The 24147-nt window shown below is 38.7% G+C and overlaps 1 protein-coding gene across 3 annotated transcripts in view; it reads right to left on the reverse strand.

The window, feature by feature from the left end:
- The window catches only part of cadm3 (cell adhesion molecule 3), a 171632-nt gene that overhangs the window by 82996 nt on the left and 64489 nt on the right, over positions 1-24147 (reverse strand). For all 3 annotated transcript variants that reach the window (XM_088336610.1, XM_088336601.1, XM_088336594.1), the window contains exon 3: positions 769-918. In XM_088336610.1, the coding sequence (XP_088192736.1) occupies positions 769-918 (150 nt within the window). The remainder of the gene's footprint in view (positions 1-768; positions 919-24147) is intronic.

Genomic DNA, 24147 nt, shown 5'->3' on the forward strand with positions numbered 1-24147 from the left:
TATTTCTTGACACGTCCATCTCAGTTCAGCTGTCTCAGAACTGGAGTGCAACATTTAGCGGTTTTGCTATACCAGCTCGCTGGAAAGGATGCCCGTTTTCTCATTTCCCTCTTCTCTTCAGCGGCCTTCCAAAAAATTCCGTCCAAACTTTTCTATTTCACCTCCCTGACTAAGTTTGCCCTTTGGGTCAGGAGGAAACCCTCTGTCACTTTTACCCAAGCGCTTAGCTAATGGATGATTTTTGTTCTACAAGTTTTGGCTTTGGCACCTTGTATGCCGCCTTAGTTTCTCGCCCCGGAAAACCCTTCAAAGTATCATGTTTCACACAGATGACTTGCTGGAGGCTAGCCTGATACTTATCATTGATTCATAAATCGTTATTTTACCAGAGTAAAAATTTGGAAAATGTTTCAAATTATCTTTTTGGTGTCGGAGTAACGCAAAAGTAATCAAATGTGATCAGTTAACATTACTGCAATATTATGGTATGACTGTCTCGGATTACATTTTTAAAATAGTCCTCCCAACCCTGGGTATTGAACATTTATACAGAGCAAAAATTGATACATGTTTTGTATCGTTTAAAATAAATTTCAATTTTCAAAACAAGTTATTAAATGGTTCACATTTCTGTTAATACAATGTGCGTCGAGACCAATTTTAGTCACCGTTTATCATGATAAGAAATATTTTTTTGTTGAAACTAAAAACGTCTCGGCAAATGCAGTTTGAAGTTCCACATTGGTATTAGTTTTTGGGTGGACATACCTCTCTTCTCGCCAAAGTAAAGTGTCTGCTGCGCTGTGTTGGACCACTGCAGTGAGGAGTTGTCGCTTTCTGCAACGTAGCAGGTCAGTGTGACGGCTCCGCCCACTGAAACTGTCTCATCAGAGGTTACAGGCTGCAGTGGGTCATCATCTGGACATGAAAGAGAAAAGCATAAACCCTATTGAAAAGTAAATAAATGAATGAATATAAGGATAATTCAACACTTAAATGAAGTAATCAAATTCGAAAGAAAAAACATTGTAGTAAATATTTGATCATGTAACTAAATTATCAAATGAAATAAAAAAAATGTTAAGCTAACAAGCGTTTGTTATTCTGTTTTTCAATTACGTTATGTAAAAAAAAAGACATCATTGACATCATAGCAAGAAGCGAAAGCTCGTCCGTCATTGCTCACTGGCAGAACAGGCATGCCAGCGTGGACGATAGACCAGAGATCATCAATGGCAATTGTTAGCAAGACATTGCTTGGAAATTCAGATCACTCCTTGCTTTGTTTTGACTCCACCCGGTGACAGTGCGATTTACTTGCGACGGAAAGCCAAATCTAGATTAATTTTTGGTTGTTTTTTTTTTCGTTCCTCTTTATAGATTTAAAAGGTTGCATTGAAGCACTAAGAAAACGTTGGTCATGGTAACAGCAAGAAAGAGAAAAGGATCAGCTATCTAATATTTTGAACTGGGATCTTTTGAAAACAAAATCTAAAGCCCATTATATTTCTATAGCTTTGACTTTTATACTTCATTTTTTCATGTTTTTTAGAAAAAAAATACACAAAAAAACGCTTATTCTCATATCAAACCCTAACCAAATGTTTCAGAGCATAAATGGAAATATAAACTTTGGTACCAGAAACTGAACCAAGCTGTATACTCAAGAGCAAATCTGATTCTAGTTTACAACCATTTTTCCAAATTGAAAACCCTCCCCCTTTTTCAATTCCTGAATCCTGGTTTAAAATCCAAATTCATTATGACAATTATCTGATTTTAAAACCCTACATATGCTTTAGAGCCCTAATTTCAAAAACATTTTACTCCATTCAGTTTTAGAAACCAAATTTGGAACTCCAAAACTCAGAATAAAACCATTCTATCCCAAGATGTATCATTGCCTGGCCCAGGAGGAGGCTTCGGCGGCCCCTTTTGTCTAGAATGCCCAATGTGAGGGCATCTAAAATGATAAAGACGTCAGTGTTCTGGAGGTGGGAAGCCAAAAAGCGGAAGGCTCGCTGGTGGGGAATTTCAACGAGCACACATAATGATGACCATTCTGCAAGCACCTGGAAGACCTTCTAAAGAGCCCAAAACCGTACCCTGACAGACCAAAAGGACTCAATGCGAGTTTTCCTGTCATGAATTCTGACTTGAGCATCTCACATCAGGTCTGCACCTCTGATCTATGTGAGAATTGCATTTACAAATATCAAGTTAAATGCTAACTTTGACTTTTAATGCGTAAAACCTAAATTTGAAACACAAATCTAGGGACAAAATGCCAATTGGAAATGATAACATTAGATTCAAACTGATGATAAAAACCTTAATCCTCATTAAAAATGTACACAAGGATTGACAACTTACTATGGTGATTTAAAAATGATATGTTATCTGATTTTAAAACACAACCTGTGTATTGTTGCAGAATGTAATTGAAAGGCTTTTAACTACAACTTGTTTAAGAATAGAGCTTCTGTTGTTCTTTCCATCCACCTTGTTTGAAAAAGTGTCTTACTCTAGATTGTTTGTGAACCGCACCTGCTTTGAGACAGCAGAAAGCAAGTAAATTGACCTTTCCCACTTCACAAGGCATTTGAAGGAAATCACCTTCTCCTTTTGCAAAAGAAGTTTGACCCAACATGCTTTCCTGATCTTTGATTCCCAAGGATTTTTTCATTTTAAACCTATGAAATTGTCCTTATATCTAATTGAAAACCCAATTTGAAAACATAACCGCAAGCTGGCTTCTCTAATTTTGAATACTAGCCATGGTTTCAAACACTAATTTGGAACACGAAACCCCTGTTTACAACAAAAAGAAGCCTTCATCCTTTGTTTAAAACGCATAGTCTGTCTGTAAAACTCTATTTACAATCAGGTCCGTAAAAAGAAACCCTTTCCCTTACCCATACCCATATTTTGAGATGGAAACTTTGTGAGTCTAGTTTGAAGCCCTAACCTGAAACCCTTATGTGAATCCCTAAATTAAACCAAACATAATCAAAACACTCATTTAAAACTCACGACTTTATCTTTACTGGCAAATTTGAAACAGAGACCACGCATCGTAATTTGAAGCCCTAAATTAAACCTTTCCTGAAACATGAATTAATATATTCCAATGTATTTCTGGGAATTTCATTTTAGTTTGTTTTTATCGACCCATTCTTCTACTTTGTTACATTATACGGTCATTACTTTGAATTTGAGTAGATTTGTACTCGGGTCAAACATTGTAGTGTCGTCAGCAAATAAAATAAAAAATGTTTGATGATACATTATACAAGTCATTTAAATACAATAAAAAATAAAGGTCCTAACACAGACCCTTGAGGGACTCCAAAGATAAGGCCAAGACCTGAATTGCCATAAAAACATAGTTGCATTAGTATCACTATGTTTAGCCTCAGACATGAACACTTCACAAAGTGCACCCACAACTCTTCTGGAAAACCCACAGACGGGGTCTGGAAAATCAAAACTGCTTTGCAGGTTTCCCGGCACTTTTTCTATCCATCCGTTACCTCCTGCCTCCCCCGGCAACAAAACCCTCCCCCCTCTCCATCTGCCCCCTCATCCTCACCCGCTCCCTCGCACTCAGCCTCCTGTTGAGCCTCTTCATCCTCTGCGATAACTCCGCACTACAAGCCAGTCGTCTGATTGGATGATAGCAGGCGGGTGATATGTGTGCCTGTTATGGGGTCTCAGCCACCCCCCGCCCCCTCCCGTCTTATTTTGTGTCCGACTTTGTATGCAGGCTGTTTGTTTTACAGCAAGAATTTATCAGCCAGTGTGGAGGCGCATCTGACTGATTTATGAGCCTCCTTCTTCTTATCTGCATTGAGGTGTTTGCACGCCTGTGCATGTACGTGTATGTTTTCAATGCTGATGCCGATGATGATGATGCTGGTTGGGGTACGGTACAAAGAAGACAGCCGGTTAGTTCAATTTCATGTGGCGCTCAAGCTTGATACGAAACACCATTCACGCGCACTGGCATATTTTGGTACACACAGTGCAGGTGAGAAATCAAGTATACAAGTGCAAGCTGACCATACCTGCCAATTCACCCTTCACTATGGGCAGGGCATAGAGGGTCTGGCCCCCTTTTGCAAAGGGCTTGTGCCAAGCTTGACTGTTTTTTTTTAGCTTGAATTGCCCATTTAAGGTCACACAACAAGTCAAAGAAATTCCAGAAGGAATAAGAAAAAAGTGATTGATATCAATCAGTTCCGAAAAAGTCACAAAAGCTATTTCCAAGGCGGTAGGGCTCCAGCTAATCACATTGGTTGCTGCCAGTGACAGAGACTATCTGGTTTAATGCCCAAATAGGAACGATGAGCTCGGTCTTTAAAAAACGGAAAAATCCTGTCAAAAAAATTAGAAAACATAAGTTGACAGATGTCTATACGATCTCTGTGACTCCTCCCTGTGCATAAAAGACCCCCCCCCCCCGTTCTTCCGCACCACGCACACAAAATTGTTACAGCGCACAAAATAAACTCGCATTTCATTTTGTTAATATCATTTTATTTATCTCATACTGTTTAATTAATATGAGAATATTTTTTTTAGTATTCAGGTAAATGCGTTTTACAGCTATTTAGGGGTCATGTGGATGCTTCTCAGAGGACGCAAGCGGACCAATCAGTCCTTAATTATTTCATATTGGGAAAATGTGCTCATTACACATGCAATTCAAGCTACAAGTATGAACCTGAAACAATTTAAGCTTTAATGAAGAGGTACCACTGTAATAATTGTCCCCCCTTTTCAATTGATATGCCCCCCTTGAGACTGTTGCCTAGTGACAGGTCTGGCTTCCCAAGTTTTAGACTTTTCTCCAATTAAAATGCCTGCAGCTTTTAAAAAAAATGATAATAATCTATTTTTTTTTTATTTGAACAACAACAAAAAACATCTTCACTCAAGACTAGTGTTTGTATATATGGCTCCTTTATTTGGAATGAGTCTCTGTGTGGGAATAAGCTCCTCCAACAATTTCATCAGACTTCCATTTTGGTAAACAAGCATGTATTGTTTTTTTTTTTTTCGTTTTTTTTTTTTCTAATATTCTGGACACGAATTGTGTTTTTTCACATAAAATACAGTGCGCAATAAAATCGACCACATTTTAATGTCAAAAAATTGGCATGTATAAAATGCATGTAGGCATAATTAGATAATAAAATAAGTACACCCCTACAAAGCCAGAAAGGAAGACAATGCTTGATTCCTTTGGACACGTCCAATAAACTTGTAGCGCACACACACTCAGATCATGTTTTCATGCCCAATCTGTTTCATCGTAACCCCACCTCGAATGTGAGCATGTGCAAGTGTGTGTATTTGCCCTCCAGACCTCCTCTACCCTCCAAAAGACCCAGTTGTGGTGAGGCCATGTTGTTCCCTCCATAATGGGGGGCAACATTTGTAAAGCAGTGGTTGTGTAAATTAGATTGCTGTTTGTTTTATTTGTTATTTAGTCTACATTTTAATGTTGACTGATTTTTTTTAATTTAGGTAAACATTTTGATGAACTAGAATACAAATAGAGTAATAAAAAATGTGATCAAAATTTGTAACAAGCTCAGGATAATATGTGTTTGAATAAGAAGCTCGAACCATAATTAAGTTGTTAATGACAGTGTTGGGACTAACACCTTACGGGGACCCCTCTCACCCCCATCATGGACTGTTCACTCTGCTAGCCTCTGGGAAGAGGTACTGCAGTGTGCGGTGCAGGACCACCAGGCTCCGCAATAGTCTAGTCCCCCTGGCCATTAGACTGTTAAATGGTCAATCTAACATATAGTTAACTTAAATATAAACGGCTGCTAATCTGACTTTTTGCACTACTGGCAGTTCTTTATAGCTTGCCACTCCTTGCACATTTGCTCTCTGCACTATTGTACTTACAGCGTTACTGTTACAGTGTTAATGTTACTGTTTACCTGACTTGTTAACCTGAATGCCCATTTTGCACATCTGGTTAGCTACTCCTCTTGCACTATCGGCACTATGGTATGGTAAAATACTATACGTAGCCATAATACAATACAACTTTTACTTATATCTGTACATTCGAGGAAACTGTGCGGGTCAGATGTATCGACATTTCGTTCTGTATACACGTGTACTAGAATGACAATAAAGTAGATCTGAATCTGAATCTGAATCTGAAATTACAAGGAATGTGTTGCTGGAAAGCAATTACTTTTCTCGGTAACAAGTACTGTAACGTGATACAAATAAAATTTTGTAATTCTGCAGTCATTACTATTTGATTACTACGTTACTTTGCTACTTTATAAATGCATATCCCTGTCCTCAGATTGTTGAGTACTTTTGGTCCACTTATGTTGTCACATACATCCTTTTATCTGGTTAAATTCATTCCTGAAGTGTCTTTATATGTACCTACAAAGTACAACTGAATACAGTTATAGTGGCGCAGCCTCAAGCATATAATACGAGAACACAGAATTTTGCCTCATACAAATATTTTCCCTATTTTACATACTCACATCCAAGCAAAATTTACAACTCTGAAATAAAATACTGAAATCAGGGAGTCCTTTTATATATATATTTGGTTGTGAGTCACCAATAGCGAATGTTGGGCAGCAGATGGGGAGGGAGCGTGGCTTAAACAGGAACAACAAACCAACTCAATCAATGGGGCAAACGTAATCAGAATTTATGGTAAAAGTATGCTAAATTTTGGTCTATTATTTGTAAAATTTGCCCTGCGATTGGCTGGCAACCAGTTCAGGGTGTCCCCTGCCCACTGCCCAATGATTGCTGGGATGGGCTCCAGCACCCCCACGACCCTACTGAGGATAAGCGGTGCAGCTAATGAGATAAGACGAGATGAGATTTGTAAAATTAGTTTTTTGCAATAAACCATGCCTGGAAAGAAAACAACTGAATTACTTTTAAAATGAAATAACTATACTGACTGTAACTATTTACTTTTTTCCAGTTACATGCCCAAAGCTGATAATAAAAAAGTACTTTTTATGTATGTGCTAGTCTGCGTTTAGACTGGCTCACTGTTACAATTACAATTACCCATATAAATCTTTTATAAAAAGAATAATTACAATAATTGCCATATACAGACACATTGTAGTCACCTATGACTATTCAAAAAAAGCATATAATTAATTTTTCGAATGGGAATAGGGAGTAATTAGCCTCAACATATGAAATAAAAACTACCACTAAAACCAAAATAAAAAACTAATACATAAATGACACATAGCACGGCGGCGCAGTGGTTAGCGCTTGTGCGGCACAGTTCATGTCATGGGAACCTGTCGTGGGTTCAAATCCAGCTCCAGACTTCCTGTGCGGAGTTTGTATGTTCTCCCCGTGCTTGCGTGGGTTTCCTCCGGGCACTCCTCCCACGTTCCAAAAACATGCATTTCAGGTGAATTGGTCGGTCCAAATTGTCCCTAGGTGTGAATGAGCGAATGAGTTGTCTGTCCCTGTGTGCCCTGCGATTGGCTGGCAACCAGTTCAGGGTGTCCCCTGCCCACTGCCTGGAGATGGCTGGGATGGGCTCCAGCCCCCCCGCGACCCTAATGAGGATCAGCGATACGGCTAATGAGATGAGATGAGATGAGATAAATGACACATAAAATATCATAAGTGCTGAATGACTTTGTAAATAAAAATAATACTGATAACAAAAAAAAAAAAAAATATATATATATATATATATATATATATATATACTAACACTAAAGAGAATAATCAGAGATGGGTGACTGACAATATCAGGTATCCCTATTGGTGCAGATACCTGCCTTACTTTAGGTTAGGGGTACTCCCGCCAATGACTTTTACCACATCAGTTGTTCTCTAATGCTTGTTTCACATTAAAAAATCGAGTTTATGTTGGCATTTCAGTGTTTTATGTTTTATATAAGTCTGAAATAGTAGTATCAAATAGCTCTGATAGAAACAACGTTAAAGCCCCAATGTGTAATATTTGACCACTAGATGGCACTGTGTTGTTTGGTGCATGCAAGGGCCAGTGGTGGCAGGATGCAGGACAAACATGGCGCCAACTTGAATGGGGATGTCACGGTGTAGACGAAATACAAACTTCTCTACCCATGATTTTCTTCAATAAAAAATATGATTATACGTTTTTTGCACCACTCACAGACACTGAATATTACACATTGTCCCTTCAACTTTTTTGAAAATGGTTTATCTATAAACCACAAACTGTGCCCTTTTGCACAAACAATCTGAGCCCTTCATAAGAAACACCCTAGAATGCCCCTCTTCTGAATAATAGAGCTCCCTCCCCCTACACGTGTATTACCAACTGCTCACACTAAGCCTGCTTTCTGCTGCCTGTCGAACGTGTTTATCTGGACAACCAACCCACTCCTGTGTTGGACCCAAAGCCCAACCATCAAAACAAGAGAGGGCAGAGGATGCAAGGAGAAGGATGGAGATGGAACCAGGTGTAAAAAGTGGTGGTCGTGCAGGTGGGCGCAACCGCTGATAAGAGTCAAAGAATAAGAGTTGGAAAATGAGGAGACGCGAAGGAAGGACACAGGAGACATAAGCACCTATGGATGGATGACGGCAATGAGGCAGGATGACAGTGTGACGGTACTGCGGGGAAAGAAAAGCAGAGTGAAAAATGCCCAAAGTCAAACAGGAGACACCAGAAGAAATAAGAATATATATATAAAAATGACTTGAGGATCATTTGAGTAAGCTGATAAGTAAAAAAAAAAAAAACAAACAAAAAAAAAAAACAATGTCATTGAGTGAGGCTCAGAACTCTGCTAGGGAAAAACAACCCCCAAACTCATCTGTCATTTAGAGCAGGGGTTTCCAACCTTTTTCAAACTGAGAGCTACTTTTTGCTTCTCATTAGTGCAAAGGGCAGACGGTTTGATATGGATTTCTAAAATAACTACTCATATTATTACGATTATGTTACTATGTTAATACCATGTTAATTATTGGAAGTAGGGTTGAAAAGACACAGTCAACAACCTAAAGGGAATAATTTTAAGAGTAAATCCTTATGATCCAGCACTGTGCGCTTTTGAACCGCGGGCACCTCAGCTGTCCTTAAAGCGCATCCTGGTGCCCAGGGGCACAATGTTGGGGACTCATGATTGGAGTAAAGAGGTGCTCTATACCAATCAAATGAAGAATTTAGCTAGACAAGCAACCAAACACTGTTAACAGCAAACAATTAACATATCAAAAGGCTAATTGTTGGACGCGTACTGTAAAATTCAGGAGTCATCAACCTTTTTTAATTGAATTGTCTTAATTGTCATTGATATCAACATTGTGAAACATTGAATGCAACAAGATTAGACATTGAACTCCAGGGAAAAAAATGTAATAAAAATTTCAAGGAGAAAAACGATAAAATACTATCAGAATAAAAGACAGAAAAACATATTTACAACGTAATGCTCAGAGACTCGCCTAAGTTACAACAATGGCGCAATCTGTATTTGGGAATGAAAAAGAATAGTGCATCGTAATAATAGTGCAATGAAAATAAGTGCAATAACATTTAGCAGCAACTAAAAAAGACCAAATGAGTCACAAGGTCCATATTTTCACAGTTCCGTGCTGACAGCTACTTTTTGTTACTGATTGCCGCAAAGGAAAACTTTATTGATATACATTTTTAAAATAAAAACTTAGGTTGTTACCATGTTATTACCAGATTGCGATTATTATAGGTTAAGTCAGCCACTAAGCATCATTTCGGTTGGAAACCAAATTTATTACAAAATGTCAATCACCCATCACTGGTGAACTATTTTCAGAACCTGTCCATGGGCTACTCAGGTTCTTAGGAGGCACCATCTTGGTGACTTATTGTATAATTATTGGAAATTTTTATAGATAATTAAAAAAGTTAACTACTTCACCCCCCCCAAAAAAAACATGGTAAACGTAAGATGATTCTTAAAAAAAGAAGGCAACCAAATCAACAAAAACTATAATGCCTAACTTTACAACACGATAGTAGTTCACTAAACAAGACAACACACCATTTCTACAAAACTGAAATTACACTTCAGGAAGGAGACGCTGATTATATCTTGAAGTGGATGAACAGAAGGCTCTCAATTCTTATTGTTTTTTAACTTAATGGTGGAAAACAATCTGCTGACAAACTGTTCATGCGGAACAAATCAAAATGTTTGAAGCTGATGTAAATCGAACCATGAAAATGTTAAATATTATGTGATAAGATGAGGAATGAAAAAAACTATTTTGTTTATATTTTATAGTGAAAGGTCTCAGTTTTCATTTTAGATATGATTATTATTTTAATTTTTCATCACTCAAAAACATGAATATAAATGAATATTTATTTTTTCCAAAGAAAATGAAAATAGCCACAAACCTAACTACCGACCTGCCAACCTCTACCTACCTACCTATCTACCTACCTGACGACCTACCTGCCCGCCTACCTACCTGCCGGCCTGCCTGCCTACCTACGTACGTACCTACCTACCTACCTACCTACCTACCTACCTACCTACCTACCTACCTACCTACCTACCTACCTACCAACCTACACACCAACAGCCAACCAATTGTAAGACCTTATTGTCCAACTGACTAACCAGTAACTCACTGGCCGCCTTTTAGCAAAAAAAAAAAAAAAGATGGAAATAATTACCCACTGACCAACTAAACAACTATGCAAACAACAAGACCAGGGGTGTCACAGTCAAACAGACACAGGACCTCCTATAAAAACTGACTGATCGATATTTGCTTAAATGACGCATATTGTCTCGTCAACCTAGTTGAACCTACTGAAAATATTACAAATATATTCCGGTATTAACAGATAAATAAAGCAATATTTTCTCATATCACTGCCAGTAATCTTTTATTTTGAAACACATCAGTAGCCTTTAGTTTCTTTTTAAGCAAAACTGGGCCAAATCTACTTAAAGAAAAAATAATAATACCAATTTTCATTACTCGGCTGTTTTTTGAAAAAACAAAAAAAACAACAAAACATATAATTGGATTGAAATACAACCAAAAGCTAAAGTCAAGTCAAGTCACATTTATTTGTATAGCCCTTGATCACAAGATGTCTCAAAAGATTACACAGGATTGCAATTCTATCATCGCCTGATCTTAAACCAACATGCAGTTAAGGAGAAACTCAAAATCTCAGCATGAGGAAAAAAGAAATATTTTAAGCTAAACAGGTAACGAAAAAAAAAAGGAAAAATACACAATGATTTCTGGTGTATAATACATTCGTGAATCAAGATCAATTCACGGTGCGGTGTCGGCCGAATTTTACCTGCGAGCATTGACTTTTAAATATGTGAACCAGAAAACTAACCGACAACTAACTAAGTAATCAATTGTCCTTAGGGTCACAATTTAAGCAGCCACCTGCAATAATTATTCGGAGCAGCGAACCAATCGGTAAACAATTTAACCAATGTACCAAAAATGATCAAAACACATCTGTTTCGGAAGCTGTTGGCTTCTTACAGGGAATTTTGGCGCTGTTGTCGGCGCTAAGAACGTCTGTAAGTGTTAGGCTAGTGATCCCTTGCTGAACACTGACACTTTGTGTGTCATCTTTACGCTGCTCCAAGCCGGATTATCGAGGAACCCAAACAAGAGACTCAGCCTCTGAGGCCACTGTGGTAGCCCCGACACCCCCGCCGCTACAACGACTAACCCCTTTACAATCCATCCCTGAGGGTGCAAAATTTGGCACGAGCGAATCGGCGTTATGAATGCTGCACCACACAAGGCAGGAATAGCAGCCACACTAGCAGACTTCTATGTATGAAATGTCAAGTGCACGAGGTGTCAAATCTTAATCCATCACAGTTGTTTTAAACTCTCGTTTTCTATATGATATCATACCTTCAGATACGGTGTTATGGTGTTAAGTTGTCATTGTTGGCATGGAGGATAACAAAAATGTTCCACTTTCAATTTCAGGAGTCAAAATAACACAGTAGGAAAATAAACTATCAAAAACTCCCACGCTAACATAGCTGTTAAGAGCAAGACACCATTGACCCGTTGAAAAGTGCTACTTCTCGTCAAAAAAACAAGAACATCAACTTTTTTTGGATCATCAGAAATTAAGTCTCACATCTGGTGATTTTCTGCATTCCGAACTGCAGGGATTGTGTCTGGTGGGGCATCCAAGATACCGCTGTGTATTGTAAATTGCAAGACTCAACGACAACAATAGGTTAATTGAGTCGTATAACAGAGCACACACACTTGCATAGACTTAAAATGCAAGATAAAGTAAGTGAAATATTTTAACGCACTGGCAAATACTCTAGAATGCCTTGCCAATAGACCACTTAAAGAAATGAGAAGTCAATTATGCAGTCTGGCTTTTCTTTTCTTGCTTTCTTTTTTTTTACAACAATCAACGAAGCGGTGATGGAGGCTTTCTTAAGGACTCTTGCTATATTGCGAATATATTTATTTATTTTCTGTATCTATATGAATGAATGGAATAGTCTTTAGCTGGTATAGCTCCTTATGTATAATTTATGGCGTGCATTGAAGTGACTCAAATCGGCATGGCAGGACTATGCTGTTACAGTCTATTAGCATCATAGCATTAAATGTATTGCAATTTTTTATTACTTTTTTCATTTAGGCACATACCGTGTAGTGTTCATCCCAACAATTATGCAGATATACTGCAAAATATTCCACGCCTCTGGGGACTCGAAACATCTCAAAAAGTTAACCGATTTGGCTCGTAACTACAGCTGTCACGTCATTGACTTCCAACATGGCGGATACCGTTAACACAACATACGAGACGAGCTCCAAAACAGACGATTGTAGTGAACAGCTATTTTATACCACTTATTTTTGCTTGGAGAAATTGGAACTTTGCTCACTCCGTGGATGGAGGCCTTGTGACTAGTTTGTCGGAATTGCGTGCTTTGACCTCTAAAAGCTGTAAGGGGGAGTTTACCTGGTGATGTTACAGAGTGCGTTCCCTCTTTGCTTCCGCCTCCTTTTAGTCAGGCGAGTTCTCCTTTGTGTTTTTCACCATGTGTCTTACGTACAAAATTGTCCAGGTAGCTCCCCTTTAGCGCTGGGGCAGCTAAACGCTTCAAGTTTTGTTTGGTCCCGGTTAAGCTGCTGGCGAGCCTGCCCTGTTCATTGTTTTATTTCCAGCTGAGTTTGCATTTGTCGCTGTAGCCGATTTTGTTGTTGGTTCCCGGTTAGCCTGGCTGCTCACTGCATATATTTGGTCATCCAGCCTCCTGTTTTTCCACGCTTTTCATTGCTGCTCACCATTTGTTGTACCATCGTTGCATCCACCTGTGACGCAACGCCTAGACATTCTCCACAAGAACTACCAAAACACTTGAAACCTCTTGGATTAGCAAGTAAACCTTTATGGTGACTGGCTTGCAAGCCCACAGGTGTCACAGCTCGAAAAGTTAAAGACGAGACAGGCTGTCTTCAAACGTAATCTCAGAAAATGTACCGAGAAAATTTACAAAGATTTTATGTAAAAAACATGTACTATTTTCTCACATTTTGCCTGTTTTAGAATTTGGATATACCTTTAAATCAGGGTGTTTTCACAAACTTGGCAATGTCGTCAGGGGCGTTTTCAGGGTTAGAGCTTCTGTGGTGCCCAGAGTGTCTGGCTGGTTTAAATTTAAACAAGTAATAAATGATAAAATAAATAAAATGAATAATCTACCTGTGTGTTCTCAAACACAAGCTGTTTTATAACCAAGTTTATAAAAAAAAATGAAATATTTGTTTCAATTCACTACTGGTTTAATTCTAAATGGTTTGTAGATAATCCATCAAAATGTGATGATACTGATAGATTAGAATTGTCTTTTTTGACATTGATATCAATGTTGTGAAACATTGAATGCAACGAGATAAGACATGGCACTCCAAGGTTAAACGTGTAGTAAAGACTATGGAGGGAAAAAAAAAAGACTATCAGAATTAATAGGCAAAAAAAATATTACAACGTAGTTCTTAGACAACTGGCCTAAGTTATAATAATAATGCAACGAAAAAGAATCATGCAAGGTAACAAAACGGTGTACTAATGAGGAAAAATGACATAGATCTCAGAATATTGAACTGTATTCTGGATAGGATGTCTTTAAGAAAGCGGCGCTAGTAATCAAATGGACTGAACCACTTTAAGGCAGTGGGGTACTTCCAATGCTGCGTTGTTCACATTGTGTTGTACTTTTTTTTTATTCAAATCTAACGTTTTTATTCATATTTTAGCCTATGCCTTCCTATACTAAGAGATAGAGTTTTAAAAATGTTACAATTGTGGGGGTTACTTGGGTTGAATTTATGGGTGCTTGAGCCCTCCCCAAAACAGACTGGTTCGCCCATTAATGTAAGTAACCACAGTTTTCACTGTGGCATGCCTGTAAAAGTTCAAACTTTCTTTGTCCTCCTTATACAGTTGGTGACCGAGTGAGCCACCCAATGGGTCAAAAGAGCACATCAAGTGGGCACTGCTGACGACGCAAGTGACACAGAAAAACACCATCAACGTTCAATTAGTCCATGCCGGTCATGTCAGGCGTGTGTAGACGCTGGTAAACCGCTGACCGCTATTGTTCAGACCGTCTCGAGCGGTCTTTTGTTCACCCTCGCTGCTGCCCCCGGACCCCAATTTTCCACTGATTTGCCCCTTTCGCCTCTCAAACAACGTGTCGTCTTTATCTTCTCCTGCCAGCGCTACATTGATCTCTAGCGCCATGATTGGGAGTGACAAACCACAGGCCCAGTCTGAAAGGCTGCCTTCGTTAGCCGTTACGACGCGAGCAAGTTTCTCCAGAGATGCTGGTGGGGAGGAGGGAGGGAGGCATAAATACGCGCATGCACATTGGTAGTCCCAGGAGAGGCGAGCATTCAAGAGGAAGAGGGGAGAAGATTCGATACGTTCAACTCAATCAAACTTTGGACTGCTTTCGACACAAAGCTTTGTGTCAAAGAGTTTCTGAAGGGCTTCCAGGAATGAACACACACAAACACTGCGCGTCCTTGCCAAAAGACAGAGAAAAGACAAAGAGGAGGTCTGTCTTCAAATAACTGACTCCAGTCTTAGTAACAGTAACACATGTGTGTGCTGTGTCTAAGCATACTGGAGAGATAATACGCCTCTTAATCTGTTTAACATGACAGAGCGGTTTACAACATGCTTGGAGAAAAACAATGGGCACAAAGGTCAAAAGAGAACTAGATTAAGTTAATTTATTCACAGATATCTTGTCGTCATTTGGGAATAAACCTGACATAGGTTAGTGTTTCACAACACACACAAAAAAATCTTACAAGCAAAAAAATATCTATGACATTATTAAAGGTCGGGGTGTGCTGTTTGAGGTGTCCTTAAAAAGTTGAAAGTAGAATATTTTCTTTATCAAGTGTGCGTTAACAATGCACAACTGAGTTTAGGAAGCCCAAATGCCTATTTGCTCTTATCTTACTTTTACAGACCTGTTCGGGGCGAAACACATGAGGTAAGAGGAATGGGGGCTAATTGGAGTGCTGGAGAGGGATGACATGCTCGTCCCGACGGTGTTTGTTTTTTTTTGTTCATTTGTAAGTGTAGCATGAAAATGGGGAAAGTAACAAGATGACTTATTCAAGTATAGTCCAAACATCAATCCAAACCTCAAGACAGATGAATAAAAATGTTTATTCAAGCACGTCTAAGAAATGCTCATACTTGCACGCCCATCATTAATGAGCTGACTAAAGCTGTAATCATGACTTTAAGCCTGCAAATGGCGGCAAAGAGTAAAAATGTTAACAAGAATCTTGCTTTCGGTATTCGCCTAAGCTGTCAAAGCAATTCTCAATTTTCTCTTTTTGCTTTCAAATGTCAAAAAAGACTTATATCTGGATATTGATAAACATGCAACTAGGACATAGAAAGCAGATCACACAAAGTGGTCTTTCTGATATGCAGAAAAAAATGTATCATGGATGTGATAGCAAAAATCCTAATTGTTGTTGGCGTTCTTTATTCACGTATTGTTTAGCTAGCTTAACTAATATAGCATAAGAAAACATCTTGGTAAACATTTAAAATAGATAAGACTTAAAAGCACCACAATATTGTTTGCTAATTCTGTTGCAATAATCAAGTGTGTCACTTCCCATGTTTAGCTGTGATTATACAACTTCTTCATAATTTTAGTTTTACTTTGTTTGTGGTCAGATGTGGCTCTGAGTGTTATCATATCTTGGCCTGCTACAACAGGTTTAGACAGAGGCTTATTGTGCAGTGTAAATCTCCAACGTTGTACCAAATGATTTGGTTCTGTTTAAGTTTCGATTTCCTTTCAGTTTCTGGACTGTGCTTTTAATATTAGAATTTTGGTAGGCCGTTTTATCGTTGCTACAGCCATTGTCACTATCTCATTTGTGCTCAGAACATCCTGTAAATAAAACCTTTGATAGAACCCCTCAGCCTTAATCTTGATAGCCTACCTTCTCATTACCCAAAATTCAGATATACTTTATTGTCATTCTTGTACACATGTATACAGAAAGAAATGTCGATACATCTGACCCGCACAGTCGATAATGAAGCAAACAGGAGTCAGTCTGTTCACCAAAGACAGGTGACCTGATGAAAATCAGTTAATTTAACACAATTCACCTAGTAATTTATATTAAAGAACAGATTAAAATAAATCCACCACAGCATCAATTCCCAATTGATGTCATCATGAAAAATTAATAAAAACCTATTACAAAGCTAACATAGCTAGTCGCTACATCAGCATCATTGTTGGCAAACACACCACAATAATCCCTAAAGCGTCCAATCAGGATGGTTGTACAAATAAATGTTAAGCAATATCAATATATATTGGAATTATTTATACAATTATATATATATATATATATATATATATATATATATATATATATATATATATATATATATATATATATATATATATATATATATATATATATATATATATATATATGCAAACATACAGCCTACTGTACATACTGTTTTTGTAAATACCACATAAGACACAACCTCAGATGCACCACAACAGTACCAAATGATCAGAATTCAAAACTTTGTTAAAAAAAGATCAATACACATTGATCCATCTTGCCCTCTTAGCTAACAAAGAACACAGTGAAGGCTCTTGCTATGGTTAAAAACAATCCGGTCTACGGTCTAAAATGAAGACAAATAGCTATAGAGGATCAGCATTTATGTGCACACCTTGTAATGCAGTGCATGTAAATGATGTTATGAATCTAAGTTAATTATCAAATAAAAAAACGTCGGGTAATCATCAATCACGGCGATGTTTTATCTAATGTATTCGGCGTCTGCAGGAAAATGTTCATCTTGTCGGCGGGCGCAGAGAGAAAAAAAAGTCTCTTTGGACGTGATAAAAGAAGCAAAGAAGTCATTTTCTTCCAATAAAATGAATTGAGATGCGGTGACCGATTACTGGCGTTCAATCACAGGCCCGAGACTGTGAAACATTAGCTCTGAGCAAAGGGGAATAGGGTTGGAGGGGGAAAAAAGCTAAATTAAATTAATCTAAAAGACCATTTGCGGTGTAGCTGTGGACCGGAATGTCTATCAAGGAAGTTGAGGGTTGTTTTGCAATCAGGTGCAGTCAGAAATAAGATAAGTTCTAGTTCCTTTTGTCTTATATCAAAGCTAGTTGCTGTTTTTGGAGAATTTCTGATGCTGAATAAGAAATTGTCAAAGGGACAGTGCGTATTATTTAAAGACTTGTATTGGAATAAAAAACGTAATTCACATAAAATAAACAATATTGATTTAGATAATACATAAACATATACGAACTATCATATTAATGTGATTTTATTCTAATACTCATAGGTCGAGAAACTCGCAATTATTTTACATACCAGGAACCTCACCTAGAGACAGCTGGCATAATAGTCCACTATCTTGCTGTTAAAGGTACCCCCGATAACCACAACCATGTAAAAGGCTTGGCAAAAAAAATGAGAAGATATATTTTTTGTTTACTGTAGTTTGTATTCGTCTGTGTGATTTTAGCATTCGTTTTCATTGCACTGACAATACACTGACATCTGGAGGTCAAATAATACACCTTAACCCGATTGGTCTTTGTGAAACCTTGGTGAGACCAGATGCGTTTTTTACTACTAAATGAGCCCTTCTCCCTTAATTATGAGGGCTCTCATGTGGCATGCGCTATGAAGAAGGATGGTATTCTTGCGCTTATTTCTGAAAACATACTAAAATTGCCTCCCTGTGCCTCTTGAGGCTATTGTCATCAATTTTTCTCCATGTCACCACCGTTTTTGTAGTGACTATTTATTGCATCCCGGGACCATACTCGGTTTTCTAAGATGACTTCTCTGAACTGTTGTCTGACCTAGTTACCTAGTTACAAAACTAATAATTTTGGGGGACTTTAACATTCTCATGAATTCCCCACTTAGTTTGCTTACTGTTGTGTTTCAGTGTCTAATTGATGCATTTGGTTTTAATCAATTAATTGAAATGCCTACTCAAAAAGATGGAAATACACTGGACTTGGTTCTGACTCAGGGAGTTTCAACATCAAATGTGATGGTATTACCGTATACTAACATTATCGCTGATCATTATTTAGTTTAATTTAAGGTGCTGGCTAAATGTGTTAAAGAAATTAAAAAATTTAGCAGCAATATTTGCCCTGGTATATTTTCTGCCATTTTTTGACAGAATAGTTGGGTTTCCTTTATTTAAAGGCTCTTTTGACTCACTTAGGAATAATTATAATGCTACTTTGGTTAGTGTACTGTTTCTGTGGCGCCCATAGAACAAAAATCTCGAACAAAAAGACACGCGCCATGGTTTATTGAAAAAAACTAGATCACTTAAAATATTGCAGAAAATTTTAACAATATGGCACGGGCTTGAGGTTTTACATCAGACCTGGTGTGACAGCTTGGTGAAGTATAAAGCAGCCCTTGCCTCTGCTAAAACAACCTAATTCTCTAAGGTAATTGCTGCACATAAAAATAACCCAAAACTCCTTTTCGACACTGCAGCATCAATAACGAGGCAACCGATCATTCTCCTTTTTTAAGAAGATTCAACGCATCCGATCAGAGAATTTTAATGACCATGTAAATACGTCACATGTCAGATATCTGGAAAATCATACATACGTGCTGATTCTTTTCCCGTCTTAGTGATTTATATATATATATATATATATATATATATATATATATATATATATATATATATATATATATATATATATATATATATATATATATATATATATATATATATATATATATATATATATACAGTGCATCCGGAGAGTATTCACAGCGCTTCACTTTTTCCACATTTTGTTATGGTACAGCCTCATTCCAAATTGTATTAATTTAATCTCTTACCTCAAAATTCTACACAAAATACTCCACTATGACAGTGTAAAAAAGTTTTTTTTTTTTACTTTTTTTGAATTTATTAAAAATAGAAAACTAAGAAATCCCATTTACATAAGTATTCACAGCCTTTGCTTAATACTTTGTTGATCCACCTTTGGCAGCAAATACAGCCTCAAGTCTTTTTGAATATGATCCCACAAGTTTAGCACACCTATCTTTAGGCAGTTTTGCCCATTCTTCTTTGCAATAAGTCTCAAGCTCTATCAGGTGGGATGGGAGACGTTTGTGCACAGCCATTTTCAGATCTCTCCAGAGATGTTCGATCGGATTCAAGTCTGGACTCTGGCTGGGCCACTCCAGGACATTCACGGAATGGTTCTGAAGCCAATCTGTTGAGATCTTGGCTGTGTGCTTTGGGTCGTTGTCCTGCTGAAAAATGAACCTTCGCCCCAGCCTGAGGTCAAGAGCGCTCTGGAGCAGGTTTTCATCCAGGATATCTCTATATATTGCTGCATTCATTTTTCCTTCTATTATGTTCCTGCTGCTGAAAAACATCCCCACAGCATGATGCTGTCACCACCAGGCTTCACTGTAGGGATGGTATTGGCCTGGTGATGAGCGGTGCCTGGTTTCCTCCAAACATGGCGCCTGGCATTCACACTAAAGAGTTCAATCTTTGTCTCATCAGACCAGAGAATTTTGTTTCTCATGGTCTGAGAGTCATTCAGGTGCTTTTTGGCAAATTCCAGACGGGCTTCCATGTTCCTTTTACTAAGGAGTGGCTTTCGTCTGGCCACTCCACCATACAGGCCTGATTGGTGGATTGCTGCAGAGATGTTGTCCTTCTGGAAGGCTCTCCTCTCTCCACAGAGGAACGCTGGAGCTCTGACAGGGTGACCATCGGGTTCTTGGTCACCTCCCTGACTAGGGCCCTTCTTCCCCGATCGCTCAGTTTAGAAGGCCGGCCAGCTCTAGGAAGAGTCCTGGTGGTTCCAAATGTCTTCCGATTACGAATAATGGAGGCCACTGTGCTCATTGGGACCTTCAACGCAGCAGAAATTGTCTGTATCCTTCCCCAGATTTGTGCCTCAAGACAATCCTGTCTCGCAGGTCTACAGACAGTTCTTTTGACTTCATGTTTGGTGTTTGTGCTCTGACATGCACACTCAACTGTGGGACCTTATATAGACAGGTATGTGCCTTTCCAAATCATGTCCAATCAACTGAATTTACTGCAGGTGGACTCCAATTAAGCTGTAGAAAGATCTCAAGGATGATCAGTGAAAAAAGATGCACCTGAGCTCAATTTTGAGCTTTATGGCAAATGCTGTGAATACTTTTGTAAATGTGATTTCTTAGTTTTCTATTTTTAATAAATTAAAAAAAAGTTAAAAAAAAAAATGTTTTCACATTGTCATAATGGAGTATTTTGTGTAGAGTTTTGAGATAAGAGAATAAATTAATACAATTTGGAATGAGGCTGTAACGTAACAAAATGTGAAAAAAGTGAAGCAAAAAAAAAATATATATATATATATGTATAGCAGTGGTTAGCGCGTGTTTGGGTTCAAATCCAGCTACCGGACTTCCTGTGCGGAGTTTGTATGTTCTCCCCGTGCTTGCGTGGGTTTCCTCCGGGCACTCCGGTTTCCTCCCACATACCAAAGACATGCATTTCAGGTGGATTGGTCGGTCCAAAAATTGGCCCTAGGTGTGAATGAGCGAGCGAGTTGTCTGTCCCTGTGTTCCCTTTGATTGGCTGGCAACAAATTCAGGGTGTCCCCTGCACACTGCCCGATGATTGCTGGGATGGGCTCCAGCACCCCCGCGACCCCACTGAGGATAAGCGGTGCAGCTAATGAGATGATATATATATATATATATATATATATATAATATATACATACGTACATACATAACCGAGTTTGGCCATCTTTTTGTCGACTACATCTTGGTTCCTCCTTCCCTTTGCTCCTCCATGTCTGCAGTGCCTGAATTCCCTCAGGTGTGCCAATGGGAGACTATTACAACTCCCCAACAGATTCACTCGCCTCCAATTTCTCTCCATCCTCTTCCTGTCCCGATCGGTGCTCTTTCATCAACCTCTTCCTTTCCCAGAAACTCGGCCTCTGTCGTCTTCTGTTGGTTAGCTCAGTCATCAACCGCTCTGATTGTGTGTATGTTCATTGCGTGTACGTACGCATTCTTTTTCCATTTCCGACAATCAATCGACCCTCACCCAACACACACAGAAGCATGCTCTTCCTTTTTCTCCAGTCAATATAATTGGCATCACGGGAGGACTCCCTGTAGGGTGTATGCTAAAACAGCACAAGGAAGGGGGAGAAAAAAGATGTGGATAAAAGAAATCGTAACAAACGTGGGGATTGGACCGGAACGCCAGGTGGGCACCAAGAGAAGATGACTTGGAATCAAAAGGGAAAGCCGGAAGATGAGAAGGGAGGGAGGAAATAGAAACGGCAACGGGGCTGGAAGGACTTATTATCGCATTGTGAGGCGAGTAAAAACTTTGTCACTTCCTCACTCCTACGACTTCGTGTGGTAATGAGAATTAAGTCTTCCACAAGAAAGCGTTCCCCATCTGTCTTACTTGCGCTATCAATTTTGGACCAATCAGATCCAGGTGTAGGCCATGCATTTCACACCAAGGCCTTCAGTGATGGCCTATGAACGGGCTCTCGAAAGTGAAAGCCAGGAGATGGCTCCCTACCAATCAAGGGCCAGTTTCCTTTGAAACACTTTTTCCCCTTGTAATTGGACATTATACATATGTTTTGTACTTTTCAGAGATTCAGAGTTTTTAACCTAATTTGTTGAATATAAAAAGGTTAAAATTGTTTTGTATTTAATTTTTTGAAAATTCATAAACATTCGATGTTTTGATGATCTCCCAAAGCACTTACAATGTGCTTCACACTTACCTATTCACACACACACTCAGACACCCATGGGCAAAAGGAGGCATGTAAGGCGCCTACCAGCCTATCGGGGGTCATTAGGGTTTCGGTGTCTTGCCCAAGGACATTTTGACATTTTACTCAAAGGAGTCAAACCTGCAACCTCTCTGCCCTCAAACGAGCGCTCTTCCTCCAGGCCTCCAGTCACCTCTATTTGTAATTGATGTTTTATTGTGGGTTATTCAGAGATTATAAGTTTGTTTGACACTAAAGTTGCTCAGCATAAAACGTATAGATAGGTTAAAAGTTCACTGAGGAGTGAATAAAATAAATTCTATTATAATGTATGTATATCACGGTTCACAAATCCCTTCGTCGCATGGGTCCTCGGGCACCAATGAGGACGCAACTCTGGACAGCTCTCTCCACTGTTGACGGTTCCCGGCCTGATTTTGGGTCTCGGCAAAGTTGGCACCGTTTCATTACTTGAAGTTGTCGGCAGTTATTTTTTGGTTTTCCTCAACTCCTGCCCCCTTGGACTGTGCCCTGGAGAATGATCTTGGTCAGTCTTGAAGATCTTGTGACGTGACCATACCACTACAGTTGAAGTTGTCCGTCTGCACACAGTTGACAACAGTTCTTCGTAAAGTCCAATGTGCCCTCTGGTGGCCTTGTGCACTGTTTCATCTGTCCCATGGGCTAAGAGGCTGATGCCTAGAACTTCCTGTGGCATCGCATCTCCATGGCCTGGATTTTCTTCTCCAGTTCTGCTGTGAGATTCCATGTCTTGCAAGCTTAGAGCAAGATGGAAGAAACCAAGATTTGCATGAGTCTGATCTTTGATTTCACTGTGATGAGTCTGCCTGAGACCGGGCAACATTCTAATACAGATGCCTTGATGTTTTTGTGCACCAAGAATACCACATCATACATGCGCTTCTTATCTTCTCCACTAATCAATTTTAGACTTTTGGTGGAGTCATTTTTTAGTTTATTTATGGACTTTTTTATGATAGATCCTGACATATTTATTGATGCTTTTCTTCAAAAGGAACAGTTTATAACCTATTACTGTGCTATGTATCTGTAGATCCAGAGTAAAGCGCATAATTCTCCTGGCAGGGGGCCATGATGATCAAGATAATTATTAGGTACACACTTCAGAGCTAAACAATAGAATTATTGATATGATTAGCAAGTATTTTTAATTCCTATATGGACTTTTTAGTATAATAAATGGTTACCTACGTATTGATCCTTTCATTCGGAAAGAGCAGTATCTAACATATTACTCTGCAGTGGGTCTGCAAATGCATGGTGAGGCACACAATTCTCTTGCTTCATGGCAGAGGGCGATAGTGATACCAAGATTCTAATTTGATACACACTTAAACCCAAACAATAGAATTAATTAACAGCAAGACAAGCCACTCAGTAACCTTTTTCTTATTTTTATAATGGAGGATTACCCATCTATTGATGCTTGTATTAAAAAAGAGCCTCAAATAGACTTGTATAAATTAAGGTAAGATGATAAAACTTTTTTTCCATCCTACAGTTTGTATATTGTTTTTTTTGCTCTGCCAACCAATATGTCATTTATTTATAAATATGTTTCTTTCACCGCACCCCACAAGATATATCACACACCCCACAAGTTCAGGGGGGCTTCATCTCACCATGCCCCCCTTCACTTGTCTCCCAAATTTCATGTGAGTGGATTTAACTGACTTTAGAAGCTGAATTCTCA

Source organism: Urocampus carinirostris, chromosome 1 (genome assembly GCF_059441175.1).
Source record: "Urocampus carinirostris isolate Australia breed hairy pipefish chromosome 1, RoL_Ucar_1.0, whole genome shotgun sequence".
Classification (NCBI taxonomy): Eukaryota; Metazoa; Chordata; class Actinopteri; order Syngnathiformes; family Syngnathidae; genus Urocampus; species Urocampus carinirostris.